General features: G+C 45.8%; 1 protein-coding gene across 3 annotated transcripts in view; it reads right to left on the minus strand.

Moving 5' to 3' along the window:
- Positions 1-5,504: 5,504 nt before the first annotated feature.
- ADPGK (ADP dependent glucokinase) overlaps positions 5,505-16,078 on the minus strand; it is a 42,885-nt gene continuing 32,311 nt past the window's right edge. Inside the window, exons 4-7 of one of the 3 annotated variants that reach the window (XM_038746404.1) lie at positions 13,615-13,811; positions 11,322-11,420; positions 8,981-9,238; positions 5,505-6,231 (exon numbers count right to left, since the gene is read on the minus strand). In XM_038746404.1, the coding sequence (XP_038602332.1) occupies positions 6,067-6,231; positions 8,981-9,238; positions 11,322-11,420; positions 13,615-13,811 (719 nt within the window). In that variant the 3' untranslated portion in view covers positions 5,505-6,066. Of the gene's footprint in view, positions 6,232-6,568; positions 9,239-11,321; positions 11,421-13,614; positions 13,812-16,078 lie in introns of those variants that run through there. The other 2 variants (XM_038746403.1, XM_038746406.1) reach the window with 2 other exon arrangements.

The following is a 16,078-nucleotide window of genomic DNA, read 5'->3' on the forward strand; positions in this document are numbered from 1 at the left end:
TAAAAAAGAGGTAATTACCAGATTGCTCAGACATTGAGATGAAGAGTGCTTTCCCGTTACAGGGTAGCCCTGTTGTTAGGCCTTCCAATTCCTCCCCCTTCCCTTGTCCTACATGTCAGATGAAGATACAGCAGAGCCTACCTTAGGAGTAAATACCTGAAAGCATCAGCCGCTGCTTGCTGGAAGAGGAGGTAAGGCACAGCACCAGAAAAACCTGCGGGTGAGCCATCAGGCAAAGGCTTTGCATTTACAGCTCACCTGAGACCTCTAAACCCGAACATGTTCCAAATGAGTTTGGAATTTGGTTTTTTTTTTCTTTTTTTAGGTTTGGACATCAGTTTAAATACAGTTTTCTAGACTGTGAGCCCACTGCTGGGTCGGGACTGTCTCTATACGTTGCCAACTTGTACTTCCCAAGCGCTTAGTACAGTGCTGTGCACACAGTAAGCGCTCAATACGATTGATTTTAAAAAAGGAAAAATGTTCACATCCTCATCATCATCAATCGTATTTATTGAGCGCTTACTATGTGCAGAGCACTGTACTAAGCGCTTGGGAAGTACAAATTGGCAACATATAGAGACAGTCCCTACCCAACAGTGGGCTCACAGTCTAAAAGGGGGAGACAGAGAACAAAACCATACTAACAGAATAAAATAAATAGGATAGATATGTACAAGTAAAATAAATAAGTAAATAGAGAAATATGTACATGGAAATAACGGGTACAGGATAAGCACTGTACTAAACCTGGGGGTAAATACCACACAATCAGATTGTACACAGCCTCTGTTCCATGTGAGGGAGAAGAGGTATTTCATCCCCATTTTACAAATGAGGAAACTGAGGCCCAGAGAACTTAAGTGCCTTGCCCACGGTCACCCAGGCTACCACGAGGCCTATGCCACTTCTCAGAGAGGTAATTATCAATAATAACAAGAATAATAGTATTTGTTAAGTGCTTGCCATGTGCCAGTTACTTACAGAAGACTTGGTCAGGGCAAACTCGGCTTGTAGCACTGTGAGGATCCAGGTCAGTTGGGAGCCCAGAGAACAAAGCAGCGATTCCATGGCAGACACCAGAAGGTCAGTTTGGTCTAAGGCACCGAAGAAAATGGCAAACTCCCGAACGAGCCAAGCCAACACTTAAGATCAACCTGCATTTTCCTTGAAGCATCTCTCGCCCTTCAACCTGCCACATGACTTACGTTTTGAAAGGGAAATCTTAAGAAGTTGTTCTTCCTTTACAGCCTTGGGGCTGTCTTTCGCCTATGCACGGTTACACTTTTCTTTTTCATATTTGTGAAGCTCTATGTGTCCAACATTGTTCTAGGAGCTGGGGTAGGCGCAAGTTTATCAGGTTGGACAAGCCCCTGTCCCACACGGGGCTCACAGTCTCATCTGTAAAATGGGGATTGAGACTGTGAGCCCCCCGTGGGACAACCTGATTGCCTTGTATCTACCCAGTGCTTAGAACAGTGCTTGGCACGTAGTAAGCGCTTTAACAAATACCATCGTCATCATTATTTGTAGTATTATAGTAAGCAGTCTACGTTGGGGAGAGGAGAATTTAATTACCATTTTACAGATGAGGTAAGTGGGGCACAGAGAAGTTACGTGACAGCGCGGGGATTAGAACTCAGGCCCTCTGACGCCCAGGCCTGTGCTCTTTTCTCTAGGCCACAATGGAGGAGTCTCCTGCCCCAGCTCTTTCAGTGTTAGTTGTGCAGGGGAATTGCAGAAGCATTTCATCTCCAGAAAGTCATATTTATTTATTTTATTTGTACATATCTATTCTATTTATTTTATTTTGTTAGTATGTTTGGTTTTGTTCTCTGTCTCCCCCTTTTAGACTGTGAGCCCACTGTTGGGTAGGGACTGTCTCTATATGTTGCCAATTTGTACTTCCCAAGCGCTTAGTACAGTGCTATGCACATAGTAAGCGCTCAATAAATACGATTGATGACGATGATGATGATGTGTGTAGTACATCTATGCCAATAGTATATGCTTCTCTCAAATAGTGAGACATTAGCTAAATTATTTTTTAAAAAACCAAACCACTAGCAGGGAAATAGACGAGTAAGAAGACAGGTGCCAGTCATCAAAACAAAAAAAATCAGTCTCCTTTTCCCTTTCCAGATCTTACCTTGGGCTAGCAGTTTCTTTTATAGTCTGTCTTCAAGCTGTTCGGATGTACTTTATCACCAAAGACTTTGCCGTCAGATAAGTCTGATGAGTTAAGTGAAAATAACGGACATTACCAGTCACCTTCCTGCTGGGTTTCGTGTCTCGGGCCTATATGTATCCCCTTAGGTAACACCCCAGAACTTGCCTCTCTGGTCCATTTTGAAGATGGGTATTATTTGCTTCCTGAATAACTTCTCTGGGTCAGGTGTGACTAATTGAATTTCCTGGAAAAAAACTTATTTCCAAGTAAAGTTTTTGTAGTGGAAAAAAGACACCTAAGTGAACAGGAAGGATAATTCCCAGTGGGGCCAGAATGCACAACATTTGCCACCTTCAGGAGACTGGGATCAAGTAAGCTTGCTGTGGGCAGGGAATATGCCTACCTACTCTGCTGTATTGTATTCGTCCAAGTGTTTAGTACAGTGCTCTGCACGTAGTCGAGAAGCAGCATGGGTTTAGTGGAAAGAGCACAGGCTTGGGGGGGTTCTAATCCCAGCTCCACCGCCTGTCTGCTGTGTGATCTTGGGCAGGCCACTTAACTTCTCTGTGCCTCAGTTATCTCCTCTGTAAAATGGGGATTGGGACTGTGAGCCCCACGTGGGACAACCTGATCACCTTGTATCTACCCAGTGCTTAGAACAGTGCTTGGCACATAGTGAGCGCTTTAACAAATACCATCATCACCATCATTATTATTAGTATTATAGTAAGCAGTCAACAAGTCCAATCAGAAAAATGATAACCCCACTATTGTCTGTGAGTGGTACAGCAATACAGCAGAGTGCTTGAGACTGTTTTGCAGTAAAAGACACGCCGCCCCCCCCCCCCAAAAAAAAAAACCTTATTAGCTATTCTGTGAGGAACCGCAAACCAGAACTACCCCTCCTGTTTTTGTGTACCTTGAATATGTTCACATCCACGCTGAGGAGTAGTTTGGCTCAGTGGAAAGAGCCCAGGCTTGGGAGTCAGAGGTCATGGGTTCGAATCCCCGCTCCACCACTTGTCAGCTGTGTGACCTTGGGCAAGCCACTTCTCTGGGCCTCAGTTCCCTCCTCTGTAAAATGGGGATGGAGAGTGTGAGCCCCATGTGGGACAAGCTCTCCCCCAGCACTTAGAACAGTGCTTGGCACATAGGAAGCACTTAACAAATACAACCATTATTATTATTATTATTATCCAAAAAGCCAGTTCAACTGTGAGCCATGTGGTTTGCCACTTAAATTTTCATTCTTCTCAGTCTCGCGTTTGGTTGCTAAGGCCCATCTCACTGCAGCCTTAGCTAGTGAGTAAAACAGCAGACAGGCCCAGCCAGCGTGGGATGATTTGGCAACTGTCTGCTCCTGAGATGGCAGACAACTGCTCTCGTTCCCTCTGGTCTGGGAAGACAGAGCAGAAGTCTACAAATACATACTTCTTTCTAAAATCTGAGAACTCAACTCTTTTTAAGCCAGAAACTCAGTGAAAAACCCGGTACGCGGATCTAGTTCATCCGAGATTCAATGCTAAAACCCATCTGTTTCAGCAAATTGTTTGCAAAGCTTGCCACTGGAAATCTCTTTAGTGAGAATACCAGAAGGTATTTAAGATCTTGGAAGTAAAGCTATTTTTATGGATAAGTGTTTGTAGGAGGCAAAATAAGTTGAAAAATGAAGAGCCTTGCAGGTCATGGGGGAGATGAACTGCAAGGTGTTTCTTAAGTTAGGATAGGATTGGTTTGCTCTGGACCATAAGGGTTCTCCTGTTATCACTGAGTAATGCTTGTCAGTTTTCTGAGATGGGAATATTTCTCAAAGCCTGGTTTTACTTCTGGGCTAATGGGTTCTTGAATAAACAAGGAAATGTTACTGTAAAACACACTGGATGGTAGCAGGCAAGCACAAAAAAAACCCCAACCAAATTAAGCTTAGAGAAAATTGATTTTGATTTTTTTTTTTCTGCCTGTCATTCCTGGTCACTCTTCCAGACCCGAACAAGATAGAATGCAACTTGAGCTATCAGCTCATTCTTCCCTTTGGATTCGTAGGTTCAAAACAGTGAATATACTACAAAGATACAACCACATCACCCATTATTTGTGTTTACAGACATGTCTCAGTTTTACAAATAGGTGTACTTACCTTCTCTTTACCCAGCATGGTTTACCCTGTTTTTCTTACAGAGAGTTGATAATCTGGCTTTGCATAATGAAAAAAACAAACCAGGACTCTTAACACCAACTCAACAACAGCAAATAGATTGGATAGCAAAAACAGGTAGTTAGGGTTTATCGAGATACTGATTCCCCATCACCCTCACACACACTACGTGCAAATAAAGGTACGTTACTCTTCCTTGAAGCACAAATCCCACTATATTTGTCTTTCCCAAAAGGTTACATTTAAAAATCAAATCACTCTCAGAAATAAGCTGTTCCGAGCCATTTAAAGTGGTTCCAAATGGGATGGGAGAATTGCCAGTAGTGCCTAATGAATCTGCCATCTCTGAAACTTCAACATCTAATTAGAACACGTGTAGCGGTAAGCAGAGCACAGTTGGCACCGATAGATCCACCGCCCCGCAGTTGGGTTTCCTCAGTTTCCCTTAGGATCTTAGCCTAGCCACCTCTTCCCCCCCACCCGCAACCTTCAGAAGGGTAAACAAAGGTCTTAACCACCCAGAATAAGAATTGGCAAGACCCAGATACATTCTGTGGGGGGAAGGGGAAGGACAGGGGAAGGAGACTGCGAACAATTTTGCCGTCTCTGTTCTGAGGAAATTTACTTAATAATAATAATGGCATTAATTATAATAATGGCATTTATTAAGCACTTACTATGTGCAAAGCACTGTTCTAAGCGCTGGGGAGGTTACAAGGTGATCAGGTTGTCCCACGGGGGGTCACAGTCTTAATCCCCATTTTACAGATGAGGTAACTGAGGCGCAGAGAAGTTAAGTGACTTGCCCAAAGTCACACAGCTGACAAGTGGTGGAGTCAGGATTTGAACTCGTGACCTCTGACTCATTAAGTGCTTACTTAAGTGCTTAATTAAGTACTTACTATGTGCAAAGCACTGTTCTAAGCGCTGGGGAGGTTACAAGGTGATCAGGTTGTCTCACAATCAATCCCCATTTTACAGATGAGCTAACTGAGGCACAGAGAAGTGATGTGCCCAAAGTCACACAGCTGACAATTGGCGGAGTGGGGATTTGAACCCACGACCTCTGACTCCAAAGCCCGTGCTCTCTCCACTGAGCCACGCTGCTGCTTACTTTCAATCAATCCTATTTATTGAGCGCTTACTGTGTGCAGAGCACTGTACTAAGCGCTTGGGAAGTACAAGCTGGCAACATATAGAGACAGTCCCTACCCAACAGTGGGCTTACTTGTGTTTGCGTATGTTCACAGTTCCACCTCAGGACTTTCTGAGCAGTCCAGTTTTCTTTTAGTGCTCCACTGTTGCCTCCTTAGGAAGAGAAAAAGACCGAGGAAGAGGAGAAGAAAAAGAGCCTGTGAGCAAAAGTGAGTACGTCATTTTGGTACAGACTTTTGGCCCGTGTCTTTCCGCCTTTTAACCTAAAAAAAATAAGTAGACGACAAACAATAAGGAGGCCCGGGTCTCCAGCCGGGCGCAGTGGGGCTAGCAAGAAATATTTACCTTTCATGACGTCGTCAAGGCTGAAGCTCAACGCAGGGGCTCTAGCATGTAAGATAACCCTTCCTCAACTTTCACAATGCTCGCATAGCTGCCCGAAAGTCTGCCTCACCGGGAGCAGCTGAGGACAGGGGGGAGAGGGGGCCCGTGGTCACGGCAGGGGAGATATCTGTGTCTGTGAGCTAGAAAGGGTGAAAACAAGGCACAACTGGGTCAGCGTCGGCTTCCGGCATGGCCGTTGCAATCACCGATCGGTTCTGGCCTGTGCTGACCATCGTCCAACACCCAACATCAGCTTCTGGTACACTGGAGGTTTTCTCCCAAAGAACCGCCGGGTAAAATCAGCCCGTGACCCACATTCACTCCGCCTTGCGTTTGGGATGGTGCCACGGGGAGAGCGTGCTGGTGTCTAGGGCCAAAAAGCAAACAGCAGTCAGTAAAACCCACGGGAAGGCCTGGAAAATAATGCCCCAGAGAAGACGGCTGGGGACTTGTCTTTAAGCCTCCCTAACACCCACTCCAGCCACCTTAACGTCTGGCCCATTTTTTGATTCCAACCACAGCTTGATCTGCAAGTAATGAATTGACGGTCACCCCAAACAGCGTGCCTCCTTCCATTTTTACAATCATTAGGTCTTTCCCATTAAAACCACCAGCAAGCTAGGAGGGGCTTTCTTTTATTATCGGTCTTAATCGGGCCACAGTTTATTTGGGGAAAGGAGGAGGAGGAAGAAAAGAACAAGAACAGGCAGTGGTCGGAGACTTTAATAAGCTGCATTTGCTTTTCATTTCAACTGCACAATTCCCCAGGCTTTCAAAGGAAGGGTCTTTGAAGTGAAGGTATTCCTGCTCCCCAGAACTAAGCGGCCCCAGATGCGCACACGCTGGGCCTACGTGGCAGAAGAATGCCCCGGGAGGCTGCTTGGCCTGCCCGGCCGCCCAAGGCAAACAAAGGTGGGTTTTGTAAAGGAAGAGTTTGCCCCTGTGGGTTTGGGATTATTGGACTAAGCTGTCCTGCTACATATGCAAAGAATTTAAAATGAATAACAGTGCGGAACCCTGCTATGTTTCCCTGTCCTGAAGGTCGTCTTAGAGCTCCTTGTGCTTGCTTTCCTGCAGCAGCAGCCGGTCGAGCGGGCCTTTTCGTGTTTCCCTTAAGCAGCAATGCAAAGCGGCCAACTCCGGTTTTGATCCCAAGAGTTCCAAGTTGAAACCGCTACGTCGCCTTGCTGTTGTCCTGGTAGGGACTGTCTCTATATGTTGCCAACTTGTCCTTCCCAAGCGCTTAGTACAGTGCTCTGCACACAGTAAGCGCTCAATAAATACGATTGATGAGGATGATGAGCAAGGCTGGGCTGTAGCTGGAGGAAAACATCTGGCTTCCACCACTGTAAAATGGGGACTCGATACCTGTTTCTCCTCCTACTTAGACTGGAAGGCCCATCTGAGACAGGGACTGTGTCCAACCCGATTAACTTAGATCTCCCTCAGTGCCTAGAACCGTGCTTGACCAATAGTAAATGCTTAAATGCCATAATATTAATAATAAAAAAATGTGGACAGCTTATGACGATAACCCTGCATGGGAGGAGGTCATTACAGATGTGGTACAAGTAATGTCACTGATCTCATTCATAAATCAAGATTGGAATAAATTTGTACGGTGCATTTGGGCCCGCAATCGCACATCGAAGCTTCTGCAAATTTACAAAACAGAGCAGGCGGCAGCTTACTACAATCAACAAGAGACACCACTTAGAGAAAACGGAGATGGGAATGATGCTTTAAGTTTTTTTTTTTCTTTTAAAAACCACAAGACATTCTTTACCTTATAAAAATAAATTCAGAATGTAACATAAGATAAATCCCATTTCTGATTCTGGGGATAAACACTTGAGTGCCATTCTTGCAGCATCTGAAGAGGTCAACTGCACCGCTTAACGGAATTAAGCCCGCAGGACGCGATTAAAGGTAACAGGTAGGAAAAAAATCATTCCAGTTGCAAAAAGGAAGGTCTCCCTCTAGGATCTTAACAGGCAAAGGTCAAATTTTCCACAGCAACGGCATAGCCATATCCCAGGAGATGAGATTTAGGCACAGAAGCAGATGGCCTATCTTATCAAGCAACCCTGTGCATATACTGAGAAACCCATTCGCTGAAGAGGCGAAGGAGGGCACGTTCCTCTTAACACACATGAATAGACGGTCACCCACACACCCCTGAAAAATCAACTGCCGAATAATTTAAAGTCAAGAGTTTCCCTTCAGCCCAGGCTATGTCCCTTTTTGTTACTATTTTTTTCTGGCTCCTCAATCTCGAAGGCAAGCTGAGCGGTACTTAGCAACGTTTTGACCGTGACACCGGACGAAGGTTTGCTCTTGCTCTAGAGCAATGCCCTAACAGAAAAGAATACAAGAGCCTTTAGAGCCCGGCCTTATCCAAATGAGACACGACTGAAGATCGGCAGACCCCCCCCGCTCCAGGACTGATTAAAAATAGACAAGTTCTCCCGGCAGCTGCCAAGCTTTCAAATATAACTCAGAAGTTTGCCTTAAGCAAATCTGCACAGATGAGGGGGTTTTGCGAGCCTTTTCCTCCCCTGAAACACAACAAAACATAAAAACGGAAATCCAGAACTTCTTAATTAAAACCTGAAATGTTTCCGCAATCTCGCCGAGAGGCTGGAATGTGCTTGATATGCAGTTTAAACCCGGTGTTATTTCTTTGGCTATCCTCCAATGCTCCTTCGAACCTGTTCTAACACCCTCATTTCTATTCCCCCTGCCCACTTCCTGAAATCTCACAGGGAACCAGATTCTCGCTCTGAGAGAACCAATTCCTTAGACAAATGATCTCAGTCACATTACTGCGGGTATATTTCTGAGTAGAGCAGTCCTTCGGCTGAAATGGCATCTCCGAGGCCCACAGTTCGGACGGGATCTTTACACACTAAAACGGGGGTGAAGTGGAAGGAGATGCCCTCTCTGTGCCACGCTACCACTGGGTCACGGGGATTGAGGGACACCTTTGAGCCTGCCCCTGTGTGGGAAGTCATAAACTCGAGGGGAGCCTTGAGAAAGACCCTGTCGGTAACGATCGTTTCGGTCGCGCACGCCTGCGTCCCCGCGACTCGGGCCCCGGCAGCCACGGCCGCTACCTGGTTGCCCCAGGACCCGTCTACGGTGGCCAGAATGTGGTAAGCCAGAGTGTGGAAATGGATCCGGGTGAGATCTGAGGCCCTGTCTTCCTGGCTTCCGTATTCTTTCAAAATCCAGAAGAGCAGGTCGCTGACTATCCCCACGTCGGGGATGCCTGTCCAGGACGTGAGGGAGGCGTACGGTCCAGACGCCGACTGGCTGAGAAAGAGCAGCTCCTGTTCATTCAAACCGATTGAATTCACCAAGGGGAAGACCTGCTAACGAAAACAGAAAGGACAAATTCTCTTTAGGGCGGGAAAAACACAGTCCAGGCGGGCTTGGGGGATACTGCCTCTCTAGGAGGAGGGAAAGCAGCACTTACGTTTTTCTCTCTCGCTTCCTCCATCCTGTACCCCCACCCTGGCCATGAACCTTCCCAGAGATCGATCAATCAATCAATCGTATTGATTGAGCGCTTACTGTGTGCAGAACACTGTACTAAGCGCTGGGGAAGTACAAGCTGGCAACATATACGTTTTATGTTTTGTTTTGTTCTATGTTTTGTTTTGTTGTCTGTCTCCCCCTTCTAGACTGTGAGCCCGCTGTTGGGTAGGGACCGTCTCTATATGTTGCCAACTTGTACTTCCCAAGCATTCAGTACAGTGCTCTGCACACAGTAAGCGCTCAATAAATACGACTGAATGAATGAAAGAACATATAGAGACGGTCCCTACCCAACAGTGGGCTCACAGTCTAGAAGGGGGAGACAGACAACAAAACATATTAACAAAATAAAATAAGTAGAATATGTACAAATAAAATAGAGTAATAACTACGTACAAACAGATATACAGGTGCGGTGGGGAGGGGAAGGAGGGGGCTCAGTCTGGGAAGGCCTCCTGGAGGAGGTGAGCTCTCAGTAGGGCTTTGAAGGGAGGAGGCAAGAAGGCCCAGAGATGGCCCTCGGGTTTAATTTCAGGCAAGACACGCAATACGAAGCTTCCCCAATTCTACCAGAGCCACAGTGGCTGCTGCTGCCTCTCTTCGTGTTAGAGAAGCAATGGGATCTAGTGGAAACAACTACTCTCCCCCTCTAGACTGTAAGTTTGTTGTGGGCACAGAACGTTATCTTGTTTCATTGTACTCTCAAGCTCTTAGTACAGTACTCTGCACACAGTAAGCGCTCAATAAATACGATTGATTGACTGGGGGGCAGGAGACCCTAATCTAATCTAACCATGGCTCTGCCACCTGTCTCCTGAATGAACCTGGGCAAGTCATTTAACTCCTGTGCCTCAGTTTCCTCACCTGTAAAACGGGCAGTAACTACCTGTTCTCCCTCCCCCTTAGACTTAAGCCCCGTGTAGGCCAGAGACTGTGTCTGATCTGATTACAGCATTTCTACTCCAGTGCCTGGCACATAGTAACTGCTTAATGCATGATTATTATTATTAACATTATTCTACACAACTCTTCTCCTAGAGTATTTATTAACCACCCAGCTACATCAAGTGTTAGAGACAATCCCTGCCTTCTAAAGAAAGTTCCATCACCACCTTGAAATGACACAGAACATCCCGGAAAAGACAGGAAAGAAGTGGCTAGTTCTCCTGGTCACAGTTTTTCAAAATGGGTTCCCTCTTCGGTACTGTTTGTTTGGCGGGTCAACCTCCTTGGGAATCCGGGGAAATTCAGTGTCGTGGAAACCAGAGCTCCAAAAGGGGTTTGGTGGCAGAAGTGCCATCATACCTGAACAAAACCTCTTTATTTCCCACTATGCAGCATGTCCTTTTTTCTGCTCTGCCCACCCATCAATGACATTAATTATCAAAAGCAATACAAGAACCATCACCTCATTCCCCACTTCGTTACTACTACTTCTCCAAGGCTCAAACAAAATAAAAGTTTTATCAGTCTCCCTTTCTCGGCAAGAACAGAAATCCAGGCTTTTTTTTTTTTTTTTTAATAATGGGGAAGGGACCATAGAAAAACTGAAAGTTTAAGAATCACTGCTTTATGGCAAGAAAAAATATCCTTCCCCCACAACCCCTGTGATGGGAACAGAACAATGAGCACTGTGGCCATGTGTTAAATTACTTATATTCAAGAACAGTGTTACATTTTCAGGATTCATAAAGTCTCACCTGGGATATCAGTGTCAGAATTATTCCACTTTAGTGTGACAGGGTTTCGTCTCCTCTCAGAATTTACACATAAGCCATTGCCAGAAGGTTCTTACTCAACACAGAATTTATAGCCTCAGCCTACGTATTCTGGGTGGCTTCCACCCTACGTTGCTGTTTGACTTCATTAACACTTGTCAATTCAAAGGAAACGAAAAAAGGGCAATTTTAGGATTACCTGCTGCATGATACTGCTCATGAAATCACGATCAGTCATGCTGGCCAGCTCCAGGTGAACTGGAATATCAGTGGGGATATCGGAGATGGAAATCACTGCCTGCAGAGGGAACAGAACCGGTTGGAAATCAGTCAGTGGGACTCACTGAGCACTTTAGGGAGTGGATCTGGAGCAATACGCAGGCCAAGACCTACCCATCACCACTAAGGGCTGGATCCAAAAAATGACCTCCTTTTACTTACTGGGGAAGATCTGCGATTTGTAAGAGTACAGGATAGTAAATAATAATAATAATGATGGCATTTATTAAGCGCTTACTATGTGCACAGCACTGTTCTAAGCGCTGGGGAGGTTACAAGGTGATCAGGTTGTCCCATGGGGGGCTCACAGTCTTAATCCCCATTTTACAGATGAGGTAACTGAGGCACAGAGAAGTGAAGTGACTTGCCCACAGTCACACAGCTGACAATTGGCGGAGCCGGGATTTGAACCCATGACTTCTGACTCCAAAGCCCGGGCTCTTTTCCACTGAGCCACGCCGCTTCTCGCAAAGACCAAGTAAAGACCATGACAGATCACAGGGTCTTGCCCAAAGGAGAGAAGCAGAATGGCCTAGTGGAAAGAGTACAGGCCTGGGCGTCAGAGGAACTGGGTTCTAATCCCAGCTCCATCACTTGTCTGCTTTGTGACCATGGATCAATCACTTCACTTCTCTGGGCCTCAGTTTCCTCACCTGTAACTATGAACCCCATGTGGGACAGGGACTGTGCCCATCCCAATATCTTGCATCTACCCCAATGCTTAGTACCGCATCTGGCACACAGGCATGCTTCACAAATACCATTATTATTATTATTATTATTATTATTATTATTATATAAACTATATTTTTATAATTATATTTTAAAAAAACAGGAGGCTTCTTGTTTTGAGTTTTTTTGGGCTTCAGGGGCAGAACAGAAAGTAAGCACGAATAATAATGTGGGAGGTTCTCTCACACGTTCTCGTAAGATTAAATTGAGTGGTCCCAGAGATATTTGAGTGGTCTCAGATCCATTTAATGAATGCCGCAAGCATCACGCAGATGTATCTTGCCTGGTATAAATCATACATAGGGGACAGGAGCACAAAAATAAATCTCTTCAAATCTGAGAGGAAAACTGTGAAAAAGCATGGGTAGCTTAGGACAGCTCAGAGAAGCTCAGTCAAGAGGATTCCTTGTAAGTTTACCGGCTACTGTTCAATAAGTTCAAGTGAAGCAGCATGGCCAAGTAGAAACAGCAGAGGCCTTAAAGTCAGAAGGACCTGGGTTCTATTCCCGGCTCTGCCACTTGTCTGCTGTGTGACCTTGGGCAAGTCACTTGACTTCTCTGGGCGTCAGTTACCTTATCTATAAAATGGGGATTAAGAGTGTGAGCCCCATTTGGGACATGGACCATGTCCAAGAGGATCAGCTTGCCGTTGTTGGGTAGGGACCGTCTCTGTATGTTACCAACTTGTACTTCCCAAGCGCTTAATACAGTGCTCTGCACACAGTAAGCGCTCAATAAATATGACTGACTTAATGAATGAATCTATCCCAAGACTTGTGCCTGGCACATAGTAAGCGTTTAACAAATACCATTTAAAAAAAAAAAGAACCAGAAGGGCACCTATTAAGTATCACCTATTAAGACTGAGCCCCTTCCTTCCTCTCCCCCTTGTCCCCCTCTCCATCCCCCCATCTTACCTCCTTCCCTTCCCCACAGCACCTGTATATATGTATATATGTTTGTACATATTTATTACTCTATTTATCTATTTATTTATTTTACTTGTACATATCTATTCTATTTATTTTATTTTGTTAGTATGTTTGGTTTTGTCCTCTGTCTCCCCCTTTTAGACTGTGAGCCCAATGTTGGGTAGGGACTGTCTCTATATGTTGCCAATTTGTACTTCCCAAGCGCTTAGTACAGTGCTCTGCACATAGTAAGTGCTCAATAAATGATTGATTGATTGATCTCAGATGGAATTAGCAGCAGGATTTACAGAGATAAAAAACGCCGTGAAGCCACCTAGATGCTGACAGTCGGATGCGCCTCTTTACCAATGGGAGAAACTGCAGAGTTAAAAAAATGAAACCCAAAAAACAACAACAAAAAACCCACCACCCAAAACAGGAAACAAAAAAAAAAAAGAAAGAAAACCCTCATCAACCCTTACTTGTTTTACTCTGGAATATCTCTGGGGTATCAGCACTCCCCAAAACTGGTGGTTTCAAAAAGGCGGTGTGACTTGTGAACTCTCTTACCTCCAGGAGTCTCTTCTGATGAATCTCTTTGCTCTGCCCTTCCATCATGTGCAGTCCAGAGAGCACCACCAGGTCTGGCTGAAACTCATCCAGGCTGGACACAAATACTTCCAGCATGTTCATAGCCCCATTTGACAAATCGTGGGAGAATATGAAGCGGTTGGCATTGGGGGCACTCAGCTGCCCCCACTGCTCGGCTACGAAAACCCAGTCAACAGAACAAGAAGACAAGGAAGAGAATTTTAAACCTCTTCATTTTCATTTGAACTCCTTTTCCCAGAGTTAATAATGGCATTTATTAAGCACTTACTATGTGCAGAGCACTGTTCTAAGCGCTGGGGGGATACAAGGTGATGAGGTCGCCCCACGGGGGGCTCACAGTCTTCATCCCCATTTTACAGATGAGGGAACTGAGGTGACTTGCCCAAAGTCACCCAGCTGACAAGTGGCGGAGCTGGGATTTGAACCCATGACCTCTGACTCCAAAGCCCGGGCTCTTTCCCACTGAGCCACGCTGCTTATCACTGCTTATCGTTCCCACTAAGTGGAATTTGACCCAAGTACGTTGAGACTAGCATGACTAGCTTCCTTCTTAAATTTTCCAAAAGAATGTTATCTGGCCAACTCCAAATCCAAAAATCAATCTGAGCCCAGAACCTACAACCAGGGGAATGTCCAACCGGCGCCACTTCCCCTGGGGGAGGAAAAGGGTGCCCCTCTCAGTGGATCGATTAATCAGTGGTATTTAGCTGAGTATTTTACTGTAAACATGTGGCAGTGAACTTTCAATACTTATAATCAACTCCTTATAAAATGCTAATGCTATACAAGCTACCCAGGTGCTCAGTACAGTGCTCTGCACACAGTAAGCACTCAACACCTCCCGACCACCCCCTTTCTCTCCACCCTGCTACCACCCTGGCGAAAGCTCTGGTCTTGTCAAGGCTAAAATACCGCCTAAGTCTTTGGTTTTCCAGCCTCCACCTCTCCTGCCTCTAATTTGTAATTCACGCTGCTACATGGATCACAGTCCCGAAAGTCCCTTAGGCCCTCATCTCTCCTCTCTCAAAAACCCTACAGCAACCAACAAAAAAAGGCCTCACGATCCACTTCAAAGCTCTCCGCCATCGGCCCTCACCATACCTATATCCGCTCTCTTGACCAGCTAATGTGACCATGGAGAAATCACTTTGCTTCTCCGGGCCTCAGTTCCCTCGTCTGTAAAATGGACATTGACACTGTGAATGCCACAGGGGACAGGGAATGTGCCCAACCCAATTGGCTTGTATCCACCCCAGCGCTCAGCACGTAGTAAGCGCCTAACAAATTATGGTAACAAATACCATAATTATGGTTGAGAAGCAGCGTGGCCCAGTGGAAAGAGCACGGGCTTTGGAGTCAGAGGTCATGGGTTCAAATCCCGGCTCCACCAATTGTCAGCTGTGTGACTTTGGGCAAGTAACTTAACTTCTCTGTGCCTCAGTTCCCTCATCTGTAAAATGAGGATTAAGACTGTGAGCCCCCCATAGGACAACCTGATCACCTTGTAACCTCTCCAGCGCTTTGCACATAGTAAGCGCTTAATAAATGCCATTATTATTATTATTATCATTATTAATCCCCACCTAAATTGTCTTTGTTCCTCCCAAGACAACCATCTAGTTGGACGTGGCTCTCAACTCCATCCCCCTAATTATGCTGTTCTCCCAACTCAGATCTCCCTGCCTCCCCACAGTCCGACCTTCCAAAATCCCTCCTCATTTATTCAATCGTATTTATTGAGCGCTTACTGTGTGCAGAGCACTGTACTAAGTGCTTGGGAAGTACAAGTTGGCAACATATAGAGACGGTCCCTACCCAACAAAAGGCTCGCAGCCTAGAAGGGGGAGACAGACAAAACAAAACAAAACATGTGGACAGGTGTCAAGTCATCAGAACCAATATAAAGCTAGATGCACATCATTAAGAAAATAAATAGAATAGTAAATATGTATAAGTAAAATAGAGTAATAAATCTGTACAAACATATATACAGATGCTGTGGGGAGGGGAAGGAGGTAGGGTGGGGGGAGGAGGAGAGGAAGGAGGGGGCTCAGTCTTGGGAAGGCCTCCTGGAGGAGGTGAGCTCTCAGTAGGGCTCTGAAGGGAGGAAGAGAGCTAGCTTGGCAGATGTGTGGAGGGAGGGCATTCCAGGACAGGGGGAGGATGTGGCCCGGGGGTCAGTGGCGGGACAGGCGAGAACGAGGTACAGTGAGGAGGTTAGTGGCGGAGGAGCGGAGGGTGCGAGCTGGGCTGGAGAAGGAGAGAAGGGAGGTGAGGTAGGAGGGGGAGAGGTGATGGACAGCCATGAAGCTGAGAGTGAGGTGTTTTTGCTTGATGCGTAGGTTGACTGGTAGCCACTGGAGATTTTTGAGGAGGGGAGTAACATACCCAGAGCGTTTCTGCACAAAGATGATCCGGGCAG

The sequence above is a fragment of the Tachyglossus aculeatus genome, chromosome 5 (assembly GCF_015852505.1).
Source record: "Tachyglossus aculeatus isolate mTacAcu1 chromosome 5, mTacAcu1.pri, whole genome shotgun sequence".
Lineage (NCBI taxonomy): Eukaryota > Metazoa > Chordata > Mammalia > Monotremata > Tachyglossidae > Tachyglossus > Tachyglossus aculeatus.